Source organism: Benincasa hispida, chromosome 1 (genome assembly GCF_027475165.1).
Source record: "Benincasa hispida cultivar pf3 chromosome 1, pf3_genome.v1.1, whole genome shotgun sequence".
NCBI lineage: Eukaryota > Viridiplantae > Streptophyta > Magnoliopsida > Cucurbitales > Cucurbitaceae > Benincasa > Benincasa hispida.
Genome location: NC_143478.1, coordinates 32,012,269 through 32,036,212, shown reverse-complemented (window position 1 = coordinate 32,036,212; position 23,944 = coordinate 32,012,269). Strand labels below are relative to the sequence as shown.

General features: G+C 34.7%; 1 protein-coding gene across 1 annotated transcript; it reads left to right on the top strand.

Annotated features, from left to right (window-relative positions):
- The first annotated feature begins 10,042 nt into the window (after positions 1-10,042).
- LOC120087969 (Protein kinase superfamily protein) lies at positions 10,043-12,581 on the top strand. The gene has a single exon (XM_039044996.2). The coding sequence runs from the start codon at positions 10,067-10,069 to the stop codon at positions 12,296-12,298; it is 2,232 nt and encodes a 743-aa protein (XP_038900924.1). The 5' UTR covers positions 10,043-10,066; the 3' UTR covers positions 12,299-12,581.
- The last annotated feature ends 11,363 nt before the right edge of the window (positions 12,582-23,944 follow it).

The following is a 23,944-nucleotide window of genomic DNA, read 5'->3' as shown; positions in this document are numbered from 1 at the left end:
TCTAAAATGAGGGGTCACACTTACAAGAAATGTTAAGTGAGTTTAACAATTTCTGGATCGAATAATGATGACTGATAGTTATGGTAACAAGGAGTTGTTCTGTCTATTGGTTGAGATAGTCTCATTTCAATGAAGGAGCACTTGATCACCCTATGGTGGCTTTTGTCCCGTCTCATTGAAGCATCATTGCAAAATAGATATTACTTAGGGTGCATTAGTTATTTTGCTAAAATTGATTGATTTTTCTAAAGGGTTAATGCATGATATACTAATATAAATAATTTATATGGTTTCAGCAATTTATTATGACTTCTGCGACTTTAAATATGCTCATCACCGACAAACTAACGGCAAAAATTATATAACCTGGAAGAATACAATCAACACTATACTAATCATCGATGAACTCCGTTTTGTCCTAATGGAGGATTATCCTCCTATTCTTGCTCCAAATGCCACTCGAAATGTTTGAGAGGCATACGATACAGGCAAACGAGAAGGCTCAAGTATATCTCTTGGCAAGCCTTTCAGAAGTCTTAGCCAAGAAGCATGAACTCATGATCACTACCTGTGAGAACATGGAGTCCCTGCGGGGGATGTACGGACAACCGTTCGTACAACTTAGGTATGACGCTCTTAAACGTATATTCAATGCCCATATGCAAAAAGGACATCCGTTAGAGAACATGTTCTCAACATGATAGTCCATTTTAACGTGACAAAGATGAATGGGTTTGTCATTGATGAAGCCAGTTACGTTAGCTTCATTTTGGAATCTTAACCTGAAAATTTCCTACAGTTTCGTAGCAATGTTGTTATGAACAGGATTGACTACAATTTGACCACCTTGCTCAATGAGCTTCAAACTTTTCAATTCTTGATGAAAAGAAAGGAACAAAAAAGAGAGCCAAATGTTGCCTCATCCTCAAATAAGTTCTACAGAGGATCGTCCTCTTGAACTAAGTTTGTGCCTTCTTCTTCCAGCACCAAAAATTGGAAGAAGAAGAAAGGTGGAAAGGGGAAAGCTAACCCACCAGCTACTACCCAAAAGGGCAAGAAGACCAAGACTGCAAAAGGAATCTATTTCCATTGCAACCACGAGGGATATTGGAAGATGAACTGTCCCAAATACTTGGCAGAAAAGAAGAAGGCTAAGCAAGGTAAATATGATTTACTTGTATCGGAGACCTATTTAGTGGAGAATGATAATTCTGCCTGGATAATTGATTCAGGCATCACTAACCATGTTTGTTCTTCATTTCAAGGAATTAGTTCCTAGCGGTAACTAGAAGCTGGGGAAATGACAATGCATGTTGGAATTGGATGTTGTCTCAGTTGTGGCAATGGGAGGACTCCAGTTGGCTTTACAGAATAAATATGTTTTACTTGAAAACGAATATGTTGTTCCTAGTTTGAAAAGGAACTTAATTTCTATAAAGTGTTTGGGACAAAATTATTGTATTCAATTCTTTGTAAATAAAGTGTTTATTTCAAAGAATGGTATTAATATTTGTTTGCTAAGCTGGAAAACAATCTTTATGTGCTAAGACTGTTAGCGACTAAAGCCCTCCTTAACACTGAAATATTTAAAACTACAGTAACTCAAAATAAAAGACTTAAAATTTCTCTTAAAGAAAATGCGTAACTTTGGCACCTAAAATTAGGGTACATCAATCTCAATAGGATTGAGAGATTGGTAAAGAATGAACTTCTAAGCGAGTTGAAAAAAAAAACTCTTTACCTATGTGTGAATCATGCCTTGAAAGCAAAATGACTAATAGATCTTTTACCGAAAAAGGTCATAGGGCCAAAGAACCCTTAGAGCTTGTACATTCAGACTTTTGTGGTCCAATAATGTAAAAGCAAGAGAAGGGTTTGAATATTTCATCACCCGAGGTATGGGTATATTTATTTAATGCAACATAAGTCTAAATCCTTTGAAAAGTTCAAAGAGTTTAAGGCTGAAGTTGAAAATGCATTGAATAGAACAATGAAGAATTTTCAATCTGATCGAAGTAGAGAGTTTTTGGATCTTACATTTTGGAACTATTTGATAGAGTATAGAATTGTATCCCAACTCTCAGTACTTGGTACACCTCAGCAAAATGGTGTATCAAAAAGGAGAAATCAAACCATGTTGGACATGGTTCAGTCTATTATGAGTTATGCTTCCTTACCTAATTTGTTTTGTAGTTTTGCAGTACAGACTGGAGTGTATATTTTGAACTGAGTTCCATCCAAGAGTGTTACGAAAGCATATTTGGAGTTATGGAATGGTTGTAAAGCTAGTTTACGTTATTTCAGAATCTGGGGTTGCCTATCACATGTGCTTGAGGAAAATTCTAAGAAACTAGAACACCTCGTTCAAAGCTGTGCCTATTTGTAGGCTATCTCAAAGGAATAAAAAGTGGTTACTTCTTTGACCCTAAGAAAAATAAAGTGTTTGTGTCGACAAATGCTACTTTTCAAAAAGAATACCACATAAGGGAGCATAAGCCTCACAATAAAATTGTGTTGAATGAAATTTCCAAAGAAACTACTGAAACTTCAGGCATCGTACATTAACAAGATGCTTCTCAAATTTTCGAAGCAGAACTTCAAGAGAGGTTTACTTCCTTTCAGATATGGAGTTTGTTAGGATATACTAGCATGCAACGGAAGCAAACAAAATCGATAAGTACTCTAATTACATTTAATTTGAGTTCTAAAAGCATGCTTAAACATAAATTTACGAATAGGGTTTCTTAGCAACATACATTTGACAAATTCTCCCAATTCCAAGCTGCTCTTCACGTGATTCCAACTCCAATTTAATAGTGAACCACCAAGAGATCTTCTTTACTATTTTCAACCTTGAATTTGAGTGGTGAAACACCAAGGTGGAGTGAATTTGTGAAGGGAAAAAAGGATTTGCAGGTGATGAATAAACTTTTCTATAGAAACTAATTTCAGCAACCAAGAACCTTTTTTTTTTCCTTCTAACAAAATGAAGAGTTTTTATTCAACTTTTTCATGCAGGTATTTCTCGACCATCTAAATTCCAACACCAAGATGATGAAGATTAGGCTAGATGGTAATTCAAAGAGGAAACACCTTCTTTTTGTGAAAAGTGGGGTGTTTCCACTTTCTCAATTTAAATTTTAATTAATTTCAAAATCAATCAAAATCAAAATCACAATTTCAAATTTTGAAATTTGAAATAAAATGAGAAATTAACTTAATTTTAATTAATTAAATATATTTAATTAATTATATCATAATTTAATATCAAATATTAAATTAATCACACACCTAATGTTAAACATGAATCTTATTCAAGTAATTAATATTTAAATATTATAAACTCTCCAATTTCGTGTAATTTCAATAAACTAATTATTAATTAATTATATCAAATATAATTATATAAACTCTAATTTGAATTTTGAACTATTCAAATTCAAACCCTAATTTCAATTTGAACATTTCAAATTAATATCATTCCAAATTCAATCAATTTATTAATTCAAGTTGTTCATGTTTTACGAGCTAGTAGAAGGATCTTATAGATCTACAGATCATGAGCTCCAATGATTTAAGATTAATTGGCTAAAACTCTTTAGACCAAATTAATCAGTATTCGTTAACTATCAAGTCACACCACTATAGTTCGATAGTTGCATTATCCTCATTGTATATATATTTGTGTCCACTTGATTTAACCATAATCAGTAAGTCGACCCTTCATAGGTTGTTCGTAATAACGCGGTCTACTTACTGTTTTACCCCCGATATTACATCTTGTTCCTTAAGTTCCACTGATTCTTTAATGAATAATTGGTTTGTGATCCAATCACTAAACCGGATACCTCTCGAGCCAAAGAGGGGGTGGGACCCCTTATTCAAGATCTGGATTTAGTACTTAAGAGAACAACCTTTCTTCTATCCCTAAATCGGGTAGGCTTAAATACCTTATTACACCCTATGTTCTCAACTATCTACCCAGTCTTACTCCTAAAATGGCAGGATTATTGGGCCAGTGCTGTTGAGTCAACCCTCAACTATGAAAATATAAGGATAGTCCCGAATAAATAGGACTTCATAGTTAGCTCAGGATTAAGATCGAGTTACGTAGGTCATCTAAGCGAAATAGTCAGTCTTAAATAGTAAACAACGTTATAAAGTAAGAGTGACTTATTTTTGGTCCGATCTTACAGAAACTCATTGCATAGGACGCCCCCACTCCTCATGTCAATACATGAATGAATAGGATCACTTCGTTTGTAACACCTTTACAAAAACTTGTAACAACTACAGAGTGGACCGCATCCGATAGTGTTACCAGAATAAGACACGTAATCTTATTTGTATACTATAAATCATTTTGACTATTTACTCGAACCTGATCTACTTTTATGTCTCCACATAAAGTTCAAGTATTCATATAATAGCCATGAATCTTAGTTTATTTGGATTTAGACTTTATAAGTGCAATTTATAGAACCAATAACAACTTTATTAAAGTAATGTCGAATAACATCTTTATTGATAACAGAATATGTTTTAACTTTACAAACTGCGAGTTTTAGGACATACAACCCAACAGAGTTATATTGTCTAAGAAATGGTGTCCTTAAAAACCTCAAGAGGTTGAGAAAAAGAGACGGAACTCCAATGCACCGGCTCTTGGCAGCCTGATGTATGCGATGTTATATATTAGACCTGACATCTGCTATGCAGTGGGGATAGTTAGTGGATATCAGTCTAGTCCAGGATTTGATCACTGGACCGCTGTTAAGAACATCATCAAGTATCTATAGAGAATGAGGGACTACATGCTCGTGTATGGTTCTAAGGATTTGATCATTACAAGATACACAGACTCTAATTTCTAGATTGATAAGGATTCTAGGAAATCCACATCAGAATTAATGCTCACTCTTAACGGAGGAACAATAGTTTAGAGGAGCACCAAGCAAGGGTGCATTGTTGACTCCATCATGTAGGCTGAGTATGTAGTAGCTTGTAAAACTGTTAAGAAAGTTGTATGGCTCAGGAAATTCCTGACTGATCTGGAAGTGGTTCTAGACATGTCAAAGCCCATCACCCTTTATTGTAATAATAGTGTAGCTAATTCTCGAGAGCCTCCGAGTCAGGCACGCAAGAAGCACATAGAGTGGAAGCATCATCTCATTCGAGAGATATTGCAATCAAAAGACGTGATCATCACGCAGATAGCTTTGGAGCACAACATTGCCGATTAATTTACAAAGGTCCTAACGGCTAAAGGTATTTGAGAGTCACTTGCAGAGTATGAGTCTACGGGACAAGCCGCATTAATCTAAGACAAGTGGAAGATTTTATACCAGGCGCGTGTTATGCCCTAGTTTATTATTTTGTGTACTTGTATATTAATTTGACTTTTACATTGTACACCTTACTAGCTTTAGGTCAAATAGGAGATTGTTGGGGCTGATGTTCTAAATCTCGTTGGGTTCTGTAGTTTGTAATTGCATTGTACAAATATTTTGTTTATTTAATAAAATATGAGTTGTTTAATTTGACATTTAGTAGCATTAAACCAACAAACCAATGAACTAACATTCAAGGTTATCTTCTGTAATTTAAACATGTATGTAGAGACATACAGATGGATCATATTTAAGTGATAACCTAAATGGTCTGTAGTAGATGGATAAGGCTAGATACTTTATCCTGGTGACACTACGAGTACGACCCGCTTTCTAGATGTTACAACTATTGTAAAGTGCTACAAATGATCTGATCCTGATCATTCATATGGAGACATGTGAGTAAGGGTATTCTATACAAAGAAGTTTGTATAAGACCGGACCATGAAATGACTAGTCTCATTATATAACATCCATAATGGAGACTTACATTTCACCAGCATGATTATAGGTGACATGGCCTGAATCTTGAGTGAGTTGTGGCTATGAAGGCGATCCTTTGATTTGTATGGGCAAGAGTGGCCAGATCGTCGACTCAATAAGTCTACCATTTTGGGAATTCACTCTTTCCTTAACGCAAGAGAAAATAGATAAATTACTCTCTTAAGGGCTAATTTCGGGGCTTGAACAATGTGGCACCACACCCTCTCCTGGATCGAGAGGGATTTAGTCATAGTTGGCCTATGATTTATTATTCATTAAAGGGATTAGTGGTACTTAAGGAGTTAGATGTAACTATAGGGACAAAACGGTAATTTTGGTCAAGCTGTACTTACGGACAATTTGTGAAGGGTCATCACACTGTTAACTGTTTTTATCCAATGAACATAAAAATATATCTATAGTTTGAAGAATGCAACTGTCAGTCTTTAATGGAGTACCTGACAGTTAACGGATGATGAATAATTTAATTAAAAGAGTTTAATGTATTATTAGCATACCGTTGAAGCTTCAAGCTACAGGTCCATGAGGTCCCCTCTATAGCTCAACGAGAATGAATTTTGGGATTAAATTAAATTGTTCAAATTAATTTAGAGAATTAATTATATGTGATGTAATTAATTTAATTATTTATGATATAATTGCTATAATGTATTTGATACATTATAATATAAAGTTAATCTGAGAGGAATTTATGAAAATGGGAGAGAGTTGTAACTCCCACCCCTTTTTCTCTTTACAACGTGCAAGAGTGAGGGGTATGTAGTTCAGTTGGTTATCACCTTCTTCTCTCTAGAGTTCATGTAGAAAGATACAAAGAAGTTTTCTTTGAAAAAGATCCTAACCCTTCCAATCTCTTTACTCCTCTCAATTCTCCTCTTCTTCCAAAAAGCCAGAGCCCACAAAATTCTTAGATTCTCATCCTAGAGAATACAAAGGATTCATTTTCGTGGTAGTCATTTAAGTTAAATTAAGGTTTCGAGTTCGTGCCAATTTGGCAGAGAGGATAAACCTGAAGAAAACATTCTTCAAGGGTAAGTTTTCATCCCCTATTATTATTATTTTCTTAATTTTTTTTCTAGCATACTGTTTTTGTGATTAGATGCATATTGTTTATGTTTCTTATGCAAAATTGTGATTTCTGTAAAATTTGGGATTTGGATCTGATCTCGTTTCCGCTTAAGGACTTTCAATGGTTCCTTCATATTCTAGATGGGTGTCATCTCGAACTTCTATTAAATATTAACAACTTTAAGTGTAGGGACTCAATTCTAACTAATTCCAAAGTAAATTGACTATTACTTTTGAAAATTTAGGGACCAAATTGCTATTTGTTTTTTTAAAACAATTATTGAGTTAATCAAGGACCTTAATCCACTTTTTTAGTTTTCAATCGTATAGTTTATTATATATATATATATATATATATATATATATATATATATATATACAGGATTGGAAATATTAGTTTGAAAGATTGTAATAAAAATCTTTGTCAATAATATGTAATATTAAATAAATTCAATAAAGTTTTAAAACAAAATAAAGAAAATGAACTTTTGATTTTTCAAAAATGTATCGACGTGACGTGGAATGGAAGAATGTGAAATATTCTTAGTTAACATATTCCATCTCTTTACAATCTACTCTCTAGAAACAACTTTTTTTATTTTTTTTTTTAATTTTTATTTTTGAAAAGTAAAATCTAGAAACAACTTGTGATACAAACAATGTGAAACTAAACTTGATAGTTTTGTCAGTGTAGTACAAATTGTGATGAAGATTTCTTTTTCTCCCGCTCTTTTTAAAATTTTAATTTCTCACATTATTTCTCATTAAGTGTTATCAATTATTATATTGATAAATTTTTATGAAATATTACCATGTCATATACTCGTATAGTATATATACTTTTCTTTAAGTACAAAAGATGAAATTGAAATCATTTATCTCATGATCGTGATCATTAACACATCTATATGTCAGTTGAGTTATGCTCGTTTTACTAATTCATTGTTAGACTTAAAACTACCAATAGTTAACCTTGGCTTGTTATAGTTCTATTCCTTCTCTTTTATTAATTTTTTAGCTAAAAATTATAGGGTGGCGATCAAATCTTAATGAATCAAATGAAGGTGTTTTGTACCTTAACTATACTTGGACTACTTGCATCTTAGTTTGGAGGTATGTATATATATATATATATATATATTGTGTAGGAATAAGATCTTGCAATGACGATTTTAATGGGGAAGAAATTACATTTAGGCGGAGAGGTGAGGACAATTTTCTTGTCGCCACCTTGATTTCTTTTATATATATATAAAATCCTAAATTTAAATTTTAATGAAATGTTGTTGTTGATTTCTCGTGGAGTCGGTACTTCCATAAGATTTTATATTGGGATAAAAAGCTCTCTTGGATTTGTCAGTCTAGTTTAGGAAAATGTGACCGAGACGTAAGGTTTGGAAAGTTGTCTGGTGTGCTATTATTTACCATGTTTGACGCGAGTAAAATATGTGTGTCCATAGTGCCATTATGCGTGCACGTTAGGTGATTAGTCTAGCTATCAAGCTTAAGATTTTTATTTGTTATTCTAAGTGGGTTGGAGCTTCTCTTGTGAGGATCCAAGGGGACTATTCACCTTGGTACCTTTTTTCCTGAGTTGTGCGTGTTATTTTTATTTTTATTATTTTTTGTTTTTGGGTGGCTTTTGTCTTAGGTTGTTATCTTGTTTATTTTAAATTTTTTTTATAATTTTTTATTTGTACCTTGATCTCGGATTGTGAGTCTCTCTCCTAGCTAAATGTAATAATACATTTGAAAAAAAAAATCATAAAAAATTATTGCTTGTTTATTAGGAAGTTGAAGAGTTTCGTCTTTAGTTGATATTTTTTTCATTGGAAATTAGCAATTTGAATAGAAATTAGAATTTATTTAATAAAGATTTTAAAAATAATAATAAATGGATAAAAATTATCGAAGAAGGGTCCTAATTCTCACTCTGATCTTTTGGAAATTAAATGAATGGAAAGGATACAAACGAGTTGAAAGTCATCTATGTCTTTATCTTGTTCTATGTACATTTATACTTTCTCTATATTAATTACACCAATGACAATGAAAGGTAGAGTACCAAAACTTTGCAATCACTATAGTTAAAGTTAAAGCGAAACTAATCTAATGTTTGTGCTACTTCAATATTGCTTATAAATAGCTAGCTAATTCAATAATAAATCTTTTGTAGGATATTTGTATATGTTATTTCTTCAGTGTCTTAGATCAAATCATCTTGTTTTGTACTCTGTGTTTCCATGTTCCATCACAAAATCTAAATGAAAATGAGAAATTGCACAACAATTATATTCTCACAAGTGAGGTTAGACATTATTTGCATTGATAAGTTTTTAAAGCCTTACTTTACAAGTAAATAACTCTCTTATCAAGTAAATAATTTGTCCTTACGAATTGATATGTCAAATAAACTCAAAATAATGGCTCGAGTAATCTAGGCTTACAATTTTGTTCAACATACAAGTTCAAATTTTGAGATATTGCCTTAATCACTAAATAAGTTAATTTCATTTAGACATATACTATTGTATAAAATAGTGTCAAGAGTAAGATAGCATAACTTCTAGCATAGATATTTCAAAACACATAAATTATTTGTGGTTTATTGTTGTCCATTGTTAGTCCGTTGTTTGGTGATTTATTTGTGGTGTTTTGGAGAACAATTATTTGGGTGATTGTTTTGGAGGAGATTCTAGTGGGTTGCTGTTATATTTTTCGGGTCTTATAAATTCTTTGATAAATGTATAAAATAGAAAAAATATAAAGTTCATCAATAAATATGTAATTCAATAATTTTTATGAAGTTGAATTGTTTAGGATGAATTTAAGAATTTGGAGTGGGTCAAAGGGCCTTGCTAGCTTGATTGCTTCTTTAGACTATGGAGTAAAATAAACCAAGTATAGACCGAAAAAAAAAAAAGAAATGGAAAAATGGAAAAGCGAAGAAAGGAAAAGTGGTAATTGGTATCAAACAACGATGCAATGTGGATTTTTTTCAAGGTCTTTTCACGTTTTCATGTAATTATGGAAAAGGGAAAATCTAACAACTTCCCATAAATAATAATAAATAATAATGTCAAAAATAAATTATTAATTAAAAAATGAAAAAAAAGGAAAGAAAAAAAGAAAAAGAAAAGAGAACTCCAACGCTCCCTTGCCCTTCTGCGTCGTCGTCGTTTTCTTCTTCTTCTTCTTCGTCAAACATTCTGATTCAGTTAATCTTACTGGAACAGAGAAAAGTAACACAGAATTTAGTCGAATTCCTTCTTAGGATGCCATCTCGCACCATTTCTCCATCTCCTTCTCCTTCTTCAGTACAAACTCATCACCATGCTCTTTCTTCTCATCTTCTTCCTCCAATCGTTGCCGCCTCCACTGCTGCTTTTTCTCTTTTCCTCTTTCTCATTATTCTGTTCCGTAAAATTACTCGCAAACGCACTGCCCCTGCCGATTCCAAACCCCCCCATCGCTTCTCTTACTCCCTTCTCCGCCGTGCCACCGAATCTTTCTCCCCTTCTCGCCGCCTCGGCCAAGGCGGTTTTGGCTCTGTTTACTATGGTACTCTGCCGCAAACCCATAAAGAAATTGCGGTCAAACTTATGGATTCTGGGTCTTTACAAGGCGAAAGGGAATTTCAGAACGAGCTGTTCTTTGCCTCCAAGATTGACTCGTCATTCGTCGTTAGTGTTCTTGGGTTTTGCTCTGATCAGAAGCGGCGCAGGATGTTGTTAGTTTATGAGCTTTTGCATAATGGGAATTTGCAGGATGCTTTGTTGCACAGGAAGTGCCCTGAGCTTATGGAGTGGAAGAAACGGTTTTCAGTTGCGGTTGATATTGCCAAGGGATTAGAGCATCTTCATGGGTTAGATCCACCTGTTATTCATGGTGACATCAAACCTAGTAATGTGCTTTTGGATCATTGCTTCTCGGCCAAAATTGGGGATTTTGGGCTTGCTAGGTTGAAATTAGAGAATAGTCAATTTGAAGTTGAGGTGAAGGTAAACGGTGGAGTGGAGGAGGAGAAGAAGGAAAGAAAAGAGGAACAAGAGAGCAGTCGTGGTTGTGTAGTTGAAGATTGTGGATCTGTGGCTGAGGAAGCTGAGAGTGTAACCACTGGATTTGAGGAATTCAACGTGGGTGTTGATCAATCACCTGAGAGCTTTTTGAGAATTCCTGTTTCAGAGACTTCACCAGAGACAGTGGATGTTGCCACGACTTCGCCAGAGACTGCTTTGGGGGCTGCAACGATGGCATCCCCCTCAGAAGGGGCTTTTGATAGAGCTAGTGTTGAGAATGGGAAAGAACCAAACAGTGTAGAGAAGAAGAGTAGTAATGGGTTTAAGAATAGTATCTCAGGTAAAGATTGGTGGTGGAAGCAAGAAAATGGAGTTGGTACCAGTGGGAATGTCAAGGAATATGTTATGGAGTGGATTGGATCAGAGATCAAGCGTGAGAGGCCGAAGAGTGAATGGATTGCAGCCTCTTCAAGTGGCAGAACAGTAAAGAAGTCAGAAAAAAAGAAGAACAAGAAGCGATTAGAGTGGTGGATGTCTATGGATGATGAAAAGAATGCCAAGAATCTGAAAAAGGAGAAGAGAAGGCCAGTGAGGGAGTGGTGGAAGGAGGAGTATTGTGAAGAGCTTGCAAAGAAAAGGAAGAAAAAGAAGCCCCAAAAAGGGGCAGGTAGTTGTGATGAGAAAGAGGCTGACTTCTGGCCAGTGGACGATGAAATGTACAGAGAGAAAAAAAAGAGGAATAGAAGCAGAAGCCATGGAAGCCGAGGTAGCATTGATTGGTGGTTAGATGGACTTAGCGGCGAACTCTGGAGAGCTCGCGGGAACAGCCATGATTCAACCGGAGGGGATTTTCCCAAGAGTGGTGGCGTTAGTAGTACTCCAAGTATGAGAGGAACAATGTGTTATATTGCCCCCGAGTACGGCGGTGGTGGAGATCTTTCTGAGAAATCTGATGTTTATAGCTTTGGAGTTTTATTGTTAGTTCTTATAGCTGGAAGAAGACCCCTTCAGGTGACAAATTCACCATTATCAGAATTCCAACGTGCCAATCTCTTATCTTGGGCCCGTCATCTTGCTAGAGCTGGAAAGCTCATCGATTTGGTTGATCGGTCGATTCAGTCTTTAGATCAAGATCAAGCCCTTCTTTGCATCAAGGTTGCCCTGCTTTGTCTGCAGAAGTTGCCTGCTCGCAGGCCCTCCATGAAAGAGGTTGTGGGGATGCTAACTGGTGGGTTGGAGCCACCCCAACTACCAACTGAATTGTTGCCTTCGCCTCCATCTCGCTTCCCTGTTAAGTTGCATCGGAAGCCTCGGTGAGTTAGTCAGATCAAACAAACTCTTTTCTTGTATATGCTGATACACTGTTTTAGTTAATTTATTCATCATCTTTGTAGGTGATTCGCGTAAAATCCAATTAAAGAGTAAAAGAAAGTTTGTAACTTTGATTAATGAGTTTTTTGTTTTAGCTTCATTCCTTCAGTTTTTGTGTCTTGCTAGTGGTGTGATGTGCCTCTATAGGTCCAGAATTCATAAGATATTTGTATATAAACAAGTGAAGTTGGCCACAAATAGAAGACTTTCTGTTTTCCCGATCTTCTAACACAGAGTTTGATAAAGTGCATGAAAGATTCTAATTGCTTTAAGGAAACTATGCTTTCTCGTTGATTTTTCCCTTCTTGTAGCCTCATTATTCTGACTGCGCTAAAAGAACAAAAAGAAGAAGAAAAAGAAAGTACAAGTAGATTACGTCTAATCAATGAACAAAACTGCTACTTGTGCGGAAACTTAGAGACCTTAAAAATATCATCAGCTTGTTTGCCAGTGGAGCCTGCAAGCATCTTGCTTTATTATAAGTCTGATAATTGTTGGGCAGTTAGTTATCTATTTCACTTTCTTTTGGAAGTTGACCGAAAAATTTTACAACTAGGCATGCCTTCTGCTTTAGTTAAAAGGAAATGATAGTACAGAAAAGCAATAATATTGGCAATTGAGCTAGAATTGCAGACCTTTTGCTCTGTATTTTCTTTTTCCCTTTTGATGAGGAAACTACTTTTGTTAAGAGACATCCAAGATTGATATACAGAACTACTGGGCCATACAAAAAATTAAAAAAAACAGACTTAGGCCATCCAAAGAGGCTCCAAAGCCTACTGAAGGAGCTTCAATTGCTAACAATAAAGAATAAAGGGAAGTTACGGATAGAATTGTCCGCGAAAGCTCACATGGAGGTGTTGAAATTTCATACTCCAAATCTCTTTCCAGGATCCCTCGACACCCATAAAAATCTTCTTATTCGTCTATTATGGAATGAATGAAGTACAACCTTCTCCATCATTATATGGCAACTCTGACAGGTGGCCGAAACCCAACTCAGACACCTATGTGAGTTTCTCTCAAATCTTTCTGAACAAAAAGGCTACCCTAACTGAAATAGAGTTGATTCCAATCCTCTAATCAAGAAACCCAAAGTAGCTGTAAGTGTTGGATGGAGTTATTAAACAACTCCTCGCAGACACACTGCTTTTTCCAAGACATAACGCTCAGTGTTTTGAAAAGCCCTCTTGGGAAGCCTATAGGCTCAAGGCGCAGGTTTGGCACCTCGCCTTGAAAAGGCAAAACTCAAAAAGTAAGGTTCGCCTTAGGCGCACGCCTTTGTGTGAAGCCTCAATGCTCAATGTCTTGGCCTTGGGGATTTTTGCATCTTGGGCTCTAGCTCTAGAAGACTATTGCACTTTATTGCACCTAGAGCTTTGAAAAGCACTTTCCACTATTCTTGTGCACTTGCTGATACTTTAAATGTAAGTCTCCTACTTTTTTCTCTGGGTTCTGCAATTATTCAATATCATTACTGATTGAGCCCTCTACTTTCCCAAGTCTAAGAAGCATTTGGATGAATAAATGCTCAACAAAAAAGGTCAGCGCAGTTATGGCTATTGGATCTGGGTTAACTTGTGACCGCTGTACTTTCATACATATACTGACCAAGTTTCCAGGTAAAGTTGGCTGTGACTGAGGGAAGATCTTTGGCTTTCATTTCAACGATACTTTCGTCTAACGGCCCGGTACCCTGAGCATGAAACGGACATACAGGTTTTACTCTATGCATTGTTGTTCGTGTTGTTGAATGGTAATCATGACTGTATAGTGTTTACACTTTCCAGTTCCATTCATTTTAGTTTGTCCAGATTGTTTGGGAGTTCTTACGAGATACATCACTTGAACTTTTTCTGTTATAAAATCAAGTGGTATGATCAGAACTGTTTAAACTTATCTTAAACCTGATTAACTGGATTAGAAAATCTGGATGCTGAGAAGGATCTCTTGCCAAAAAATGAGTTCCTTGTAATATTCTAAGCTCATCATAAGCTTCAGGCTTACAGTTCTTATTGGTTCTGCTGTGGATTTTGATACTTTGGAGGGTCTTTGATCCACAGGGAAATGAGGAGAGGTATTTATAACTTTCAAGAGACAAAATTTTGAAGGCGAGAAAAATATTTGAATGCATTTTGAGTTGCATTTATCTTTGTGCAGCCCACTCAATAGTGTCACAGTTTGCCATCTAGCAAATTTTTTTTAATAAATATTTTTGCATTTGTTTTTCTATCTGATTGGAGGGCTTCACCCAAGTATTACTCTTGTCTGGCCTTTTTTGGTGTCTTTTCCCTCTTGTATTTTAATTGGTTTACACACTGAACTTTCATGAATTATTAAATTAGATGATAGGATATCAATATCGTCCCTTGTCGTGAATAGATACCTTTTTTTTTTGGGTACTTATGATTGGTCAGATAAGCATAGCCTCTTCTAAACTAGTGAGAGGTTCATTTAATCATTATTTACGTTGTCATAAATTGGTAGGTGAAATTTACTTACCTATATATATTCTATGAGAATGGTCGCACGTAAATTGAGAATAAAAACCATATGAACATACGTTGAACTAAATTTTACTTCTATTTTGTTAGCCTTTAGTCTAACCGAGCATGATATAATTTTGGTTCCCATCTCTCTTTCTAATTTTGGTATTAGGAAATTATTTTAAATGACAAAATTGCTGGAAATAATTACAAATAATAACAAAATACTATAGTACATCTACGATAGATCGAGATAGACTACTATCTCGGTCTATCGCAAATAGACATTAAAATTTTACTATAATTTGTAAGTATTTTGGTATTTTTCTATATTTGAAAATAACTCTTTAACATTTTTAGAGGTTTTATTTTGTTCTTTTACTCTTAAAGTCCCGGTAGAAAAACTCTATTTTCATGTCTCAAGTTGTAATATGTTTCAAATTTAGATGTTGATCTAGATAATGGAAAGGATTAAAAGTAAAACATGGTCAGTAATAAGAGGAGATGGAAAAAATTTAGGCATTCAAGATTGTAAATGTCGAATAATAATAATAAAAAAAAAAAAAGTGCCACTTTCTTTTATTAAAGGAGTGAATTAGAAATAAAAACAAAAATTTTAGTATGTGTTACGGTATGCGTTAGAGACTAAGAAGTCTAGTTAGAATCCTTCACCCTTACTAAAAGAAACAAAATTTAAGTTAAATATATGTCATGTTACCCAATTTTTAGTATAAAACATTTCGATTTTCATGTCTTAATATTAGGAGGAACATTAAAATTAGTTGATAATAAATTTTCATAGTATGATATTTAATGAGTTGATAAAGAAATTAGGCCACCTAAAATGAAGTAGTAAAAAACTTTATGTAATTTCTTAATAAATTAGAAGAAAGATCAGAATTTTTTTTCAATTAAATAGTCTTAATTCATTTTCAAAATTTGGAAGTGCAAAATTAGGGTTTTCTCAAAAACTATTATGGGATTTTTAACTAAGAAGCCTATTTTAGTCCATATATTTTCATAAAAATATTTAATTTTTTTTTTTTTTCAAAAAAGGTATTTTAGTGTTATTTTTGGATAGATTTACCTTCTTTTTTATATTTATTTATATTCGTGTTATATATATATTTTTCATATTTTCGAAGCTACTTTAATGATGAAGAGAGAAAATACATTTATTATAAAGAGAGAAAATACATTTAATATAGTTTTTCTCATTTATCAATTGGAGAGAGAAAATGTATTTATTTTAATTTTTTCTATTTTTTATTTTGAAAAAAAATACATTTCATGAAATTTTATTTTCTATTTACGTTGGTTTTCACAAATTAATTTACATATCAGTTCATAAACCTGGCTAAGGTTGGGGGTATTTAAGTTGACGATTTACGGAACACCTCCTACATGGGGATTATGATCGAAAGATTGAGCGTTGTTAACTGATTTTATGAGCTTGCGTGAGCGATGTGAGGTAGTAAAATGTTTTATCACTTAGACATTGTAGGTTAAACCCAATTATAAGTGTTATACTTGGAGAAACTACTTAAACTTAGATTATTAAAATTAGCCGATTCACCTAAGTAAAATACCCAAAAATTTAGAACACTTCAGTGGGAGATTAACAATATTTTGATATATAGTTTTTAGGTCTCACGTCCTCAAGAGTTTACATCGTGAGATCCATGTTCAGGTTCGTGTCACTTTTATCGCGACTGCTCCATTCGGAAAGTGTTTGCATGGGTCAATAACAAGGTGAATGAGGGAGGTAGTTCATAGTAAGTGGGTGAAGGAAATGTGTCAACATTGTCCTACGGTCTCCTTCATTAGTTTGAAGCGTGAGATTTCTATGTTGCACCTACTGTCGTTTTTAGACGGCATTAGCTGGTGGTTAACTGCAGCGATCCTCTCGGAGGGTTGTAACATAGGATTCAGAACAACCCAATCTTCAGTAAAATGAATAGAGTCTTATAGTTCCATCTTGGATATTGTCTTCTATTTCGGAGACATATTCATACCGCCCTATAAGATCTGAAAATGGCGGGTCACACTTACAAGAATTACTAATTGTTAGTAAAGATCTTGACCGAAAACGATAACCAAAAGAACTATCGGAATATGAGTTATTCTGGAGATAGTATTTGGTCAAGAACTGTCTTACTTCTGTGAAGGAATTCTTGACTGCCCCTCAGTAGCAATTGTTCTAAATCACTAAAGTATTGTTGCAAATAAATAAAGATTTATTGGATACTTTATTTTTATTTTTATTTTTATTATTATTTTGCTAAAAATGGATTTATATGCATATTTAATAGAGTTTGTTTAAAATGTTTCAGCAATGTTGAACTTAATCATACAATTTCCTACTTCTGATAAATTTAATGGAGAGGGTTATTCGAACTGGAAATCAAACATCAATACGATATTAGTGGTAGACGATTTGAGGTTTGGGTTGACGAAGGAGTGTCCTCCAATTCCTAGTTCAACAACCACCTGAAATGTTCGGGACGTTTATGATAAGTGGGTGAGGGCGAACGAGAAATCCCGTGCCTATATCTTAGCGAGTATATCTGATGTACTCAACAAGAAGCATGAGGTTATGCCCACTGCCCATGAGATAATGGCATCATTACAGGAGATGTTCGGGCAACCATCATCTTCTGTTAGACATGAAGCCATTAAGTATGTCTATGTTACGCACATGAAAGATGAAGCCAACGTAAGAGAACAAGTTCTCGATATAATGGTTCATTTTATGTTGCGGAGGCTCACGGTGTGATGATAGATGAGACGAGTAAAGTGAGCATGATACTGGAATCTCTCATGAAGAGTTATCTGCCATTTAGAACAAATGCTGTTATGAACAAAATCACTTATAATTTGATGATGTTGTTGAATGAGTTACAAACTTATCAATTGATGATGAAACTGAAGGAAAAAGAAATAAATGTTATTTCGAAACCTAAGAAGTTTTATAAGGGGTCAACGTCAGGAACGAAACCCACTGATGATAAGAAGTCTGGTCCTTCTTCTTCTAAGGATAAAATCGTACAAATGAAGAAAGAAAGGAAAAGGGAAAAAGAAAGCCACTGCAAAGAAAAACAAAAACAAAACTCCCAAAGGAAAATGTTTCCATTGTGGAGAAGTTGGGCACTGGAAACGAAAATGCCCAAAATATTTGGCTGGGAAGAAAACAGAAAAGGTAAAACAAGGTCAATCTGATTTACTAGTTGTTGAAACATGTCTAGTGGAGAATTCTCACCTTACCTGGATATTGGATTCAGGCACCGCTAATCATGTTTGCATTTTTCTACAAGAAACTAGTTCTTAGAGAAAACTTTCTGAATATGAGATGACTTTCAGCTGAAGTAGTGGGAGATGTAAAGTTTTTTTTTGGAGATTCTTTTATCTTACTTAAGAATGTGTTCTATGTACCTAAGATGAAAAGAAACTTGATCTCCATTTCTTGTCTATTAGAAAATATGTACAGTATATCTTTTGAATATAATGAAGTGTTTGTTTATTCAAGAGGTGCACATATTTGTTCTGCAAGACTTGATAGCAACTTGTACATATTAAAACCAACTGAAGCGAGAGCCATTTTAAATATAGAGTTGTTTAAAAAGGTTGAGACTCATAATAAGAAGCGAAAAATTTCTCCTAAAACCTATGTTTGGCACCTCAGGCTTGGTCACATTAATCTCAACAGGATTGAGAGATTGGTAAAAAATGGTCTTCTAAATCAGTTAGAGGATAGTTCCTTACCTCCATGTGAATCATGTCTTGAGGGAAAAATGACTAAGAGATATTCTTCTGACAAAGGTCTTCGCGCCAAAGAACCTCTCGAACTTATACATTCAGACCTATGTGGTCCGTTGAATGTTAAAGCTCGAGGAGGTTATTAGTACTTCGTCAGTTTTATTGATGATTACTCTAGATATAGCTACATTTACTTAATCAGTCATAAGTTTAAAACTCCTGAAAAGTTCAAAGAACTTAAGGTTGAGACTGAAAATCTGTTAAGTAAAAGAATTAAAAAACTTTGATCTGATCGAGATAGAAAGTATATGGATTTACAATTCCAGAACTATCTAATAGATCATGAAATTCAATCCCAACTCACAACACCTGGAACACCACAACAAAACGGTGTTGCAGAAAGGAGAAATCGAACCTTATTGGACATGGTTCGGTCTATGATGAGTTATGCTTAGTTACCTCAATCTTTTTGGGGTATGCAATACAGATTGCAGTACTTATCTTAAATGTTGTTCTATCAAAAAGTGCTTCAGAAACACCATATGAATTATGGAAATGACGCAAAACTAGTTTACGTCATTTTCGTATCTGGGGATGTCCAGCACATGTGTTGGTACAAAATCCTAAGAAATTGGAAACAGTTCGAAATTATGCCTATTTATAGGATACCCCAAAGAAACAAAAGGAGGATTGTTTTATGATCTCCAAGAAGATAACGTATTTGTGTTGACAAATGCTACGTTCTTGGAAGAGGATCATATTAAAAATCATCTCCCTCGCAGTAAACTAATATTGCAAGAACTGACTAAAGATACTACAGAAAGATCAACAAGAGTTTTTTTATCAAGCTGGTCCATCAACAACGGTTGTTGTTCCATCACGTCCATCCCAAGAGTTGAGGATGCCTCGACATAGTGGGAGGGTTATTCAACAACCTAAACGCTATATGGGTTTAACAAAAACTCAAAACATCATACAGGATGATGGTTTAGAGGATCCATTAACCTTTAAGAAGGCTATGGAAGATGTTGACAGGGAACAATGGATAAAAGCCATGGATGATGAAATGGAGTCTATGTACTTTAACTCTGTCTGAGAACTTATAGATCAACCACATAGGGTTACACCTATAGGTTTCAAATGGATCTACAAGAGGAAACAAGACCAAATTGGCAAGGTGTAGACTTATAAAGCCAGACTCGTGGCAAAAGGTTTTACCTAAAGAGAAAGATTTTATTATGAAGAAACTTTTTTCTTCTATTGCCATGATAAAATCAATAAGAATACTTCTTTCCATTGCCACATATTATGACTATGAGATATGAAAAATGGATGTCATGACAGCTTTTCTGAATGGCTATCTTGATGAAAGTATTTTTATGTCTCAACCAGAAGGGTTCAACAAAAAAGAACAGGAATAGAAAGTCTGTAAGCTTAATCGATCCATTTATGGATTAAAACAAGTGTCCATATCCTGGAATATAAGATTTGACATTGTGATCAAATCTTATGGCTTTGAACAGAATGTTGACGAACCATGTGTGTACAAGAAGATAGTCAACAAAACTGTAGCATTTTTAGTTCTTTATGTTGATGATATCTTGCTCATTGGGAATGAGACAAGTTTTTTTGCTGACATAAAGAGATGGTTAGCAACACAGTTCCAAATGAAAGATTTGGGTGATGCTCAGTATGTTCTAGGAATATTGATCTTTCGGAAACGAAAGAATAGAACATTAGCACTATCTCAGGCATCTTATATTGACAAGATGTTGTCAAGATATAATATGCAAAATTCCAAGAAAGATATATTACCTTTTAGGCATGGAATTCATTTGTCGAAGGAACAGTATCCTAAGACACCTCAAGATATTGAGGAGATGAACCGAATTCCATATGCATCTGCAATTGGGAGTTTGATGTATGTCATGTTGTGTACACGCCTTGACATATGCTTTGCAGTTGGAATCGTCAGCAGGTTCCAATCCAATCCAGGACACAGTCATTGGACTGTTGTGAAAAACATCCCCAAGTATCTAAGGAGAACGAGAGACTATATGCTTATGTATAGACCTAAGGATTTGATCCTTACAGGATACACTGATTCTGATTTTCAGACTGACGTAGATTCCAGGAAATCTACTTCAGCATCAGTTTTCACTCTTAATGGAGGAGCTATAGCTTGGAGAAGTATTAAGCAAAGTTGTATCGCTGACTCCACAATGGAAGTAGAATACGTAGCTGCATGTGAAGCTGCTAAAGAAGCAGCATGGCTACGCAAATTCTTGGCTGATTTGGAAGTAGTTCCAGATATGCACCTACCTATCACATTGTATTGTGACAATAGTGGTGCTGTTGCCTGTTGGATTTTATATCCTAAAACTCGTAGTTTGTAAATTAATAAACATATTCTGTTTTGTTTTTCGATAAAGTTGTTATTGAAATTGTAATCTTGAATCCAATAAACTAAGATCCTGGGCTATTTAATGTAGTTTGAACTTTATGTAGTGAAATAAATGTGGATCAAGTTCACATATATAGCCAAAATGGTCTATAGTATATGAATAAGGTTGGATGCCTTATTCTGGGGACACTATGGATGTGGTCCATTTTGTAGTTAGTACAAACAATGTGATCCTGAATCGTTCATATAGAGATATGTGAGTGGGGGCATCCTATGTAAAGAGTTTGCATAAGACTGAACCATGAAATAGTCACTTTTTATGTTCTAAATGTCGTTTTATGTATAAAACTGACTATTTCGTTAATTGATGACCTAGGTAACTTAATCTTAATCCTGAGCTAACTATGAACTCCTGTTCACTCGGAATTATCCTTAGATCTACATACGTAAGGGCAGCTCATCATTGCTGGCCCAATAAGCCTCTCATTTCAGGGGTAAGATCGGGTGATAGCTGGGAACATAGGGTGCAAAACGAAATTCACTCCTACCCGTTATAGGAATAGTAGATAGGTTGTTCCCTTTAGTACTGAATCCAGGTCTTGAACAAGGGGCCCTACCCTCTTCTTGGCCCAAGAGGGATTCGGTTTATAGGTTGGACCTTAAACCATTTGTTCATTAGAGGATCAGTGGAACTTAAGGAACAAGATGTAGTCTTGGGGGTAAAACGGTTTTTATGACCCAACCGAGATTACGAACAACCTGTGAAGGATTAGCTTACTAATCATGGTTATATCAAATGGACACAAATATATCTATAGTGAGAGGAGTGTAACTACGGGACTATAGTGGAATGACCCGTTAGTTAACGAATGTTGATTAGCTCCGTCTAAAGAGTTTAGCTAGCTAATCTCGGATCGTTGGAGCCCATGATCTATAGGTCCATTAGGTCTCCCTACTAACTCATATGGAATAAATTTAGAACAGTATGATAGAATGATTCGAATTGTTCGAATTAGGTGAAGAGAGAGAAACTGACAAGTATATGTGATATAGTGGTCGGGTTTTCAGTTTAGAAATATAACTTTAATATTTAAATGTGATTTAAATATCAAGAATATGAATATGTTCATATTCGGAAGCTCGAAAATAATGGAAATGGTCAAAGATGTGAAAAGTCAAAAAGTTGACTTTTGACTTTGAAAAGTTAAACTTTGACCGACCTTATATTCAAATGTGATTTGAATTTTGAGAAAATGAATGCGGATTCCTGTTCAGGAGGTTAAAATTAGTCAAACGGAAAAATCATAAAAAGTCAAAATGTTGACTTTTTGGTCAAAGTTTGACTTTGACCAAATGACTATTTTGCCCTTTAACTATAGTTAGTGAGAAAATCAAATTTTTGTTGGATAATTCCACTAAAAAAATAGTGGGCTAGGTGTTGGCTTATAGTAGAGACATTAAGTCCACTAAGATAGTGGATTATAGGTGTTAGGTTTTTATGGATTTGGTTCATGCAATTGTTCGTGGTTTTTTTTCTATAAAATGGGTTTTTGATTTTAAATTAAAGACTTTTGACAATTTGCCAAATTTGTTTTTAATTTGGGCTGGAAAAAACCTCTTTTCTTTGTGTGAAGTTCAAAAAGAAAACCCAAACCAAAACCCAAATTCATTCCTTTTTTTCCATCTCTTTTCTCTCTCTCGGGGTTCTTCATCCACCGGGTCCTACAACCCGATTCTGAGTCCAGAGGATAGTAGGTGAACTCTAGTAGTGGTTCGGAAGAGTTCAGGTCAAGATTCGACGAGGAAAAACGTTGTTCAGGAGCTACAAAGGTTGTATCTCATCCATTTTTAATTACTGTTTTTCCTTCAATTGCATGCATAATTTCCTTTTAATTAAAAGCAATTAAAGTGTAGTTAGATCCTAATTCCGTTGCGTATGTTTCGATTTCCATCATTGCCAACTCGAAAGAACCCAGGAGTCACAAACGTGGACAACACATTGAAAGAAAGTACCATATCGTCCGGGAGATAGTACACAGATGAGATGTGATTGGTACAAAGATTGTCTTTGAAGACAACCTTGTTGATCCATTCACAAAGGCCATCTCGGCTAAAGTGTTCGAGGGCCATCTAGTTGGACTAGGACTCCGAATAGTATAATCTAGGGCAAGTGGGAGAATATATATGGTATTAGAGATGCTTTAGTTTATTTTATTTTACCATTATGTTTTTCAACATTATATTGTATATATTTATTCTCACTAGAGTTCTAGTCCAAGTGGGAGATTGTTAGGAATGTCCTAGAACTCACAGTTCGTGTTAAACATTTTATTTATCAATAATAATAAATTGTTGATTTTGCATCTTATTATGAAAATCCAATAAACATATCAATGACTATAGTCTGAATACTGTAACTTTATATGTAGTGACGTAAACAAGATCAAGTTAACAGTATATAGCCTAAATGGTCTAATAAGTATAGGGATGAAATTGGATATCTCATCCTGGTAACACTATTGGATGCGACCCATTCTGTAGTTGTTACAAAGAGTTATAAAGTGCTACAAACGATGTGATCTATAGATTATTCATGTTGAGACATGCGAGTTGGGGCATCCTATGCAATAAGTTTGCATATAGATTGGACCACAAAATAGTCACTTTTTTTTATAACGACCTTTTACTATTAAAACAGACTATTTCATTTATTACATAACTTAGGTTAACTTGATCTTAATCCTAAGTTAGCTATGAACACCTATTTGTTCGGGATTATCCTTTGATCTGCAAACGGTAAGAGTAGTCCAATAGTACTGCTCAATAAGCTTCCCATTTTGGGGATAAGACCAGATGAATAGCTGGGAACATAGCCCTGCAAGATGAAATTCACTCCTACCCGATTTAGGGATAAAACAGTTATATTGACCCAGCTGTGATTAAAAT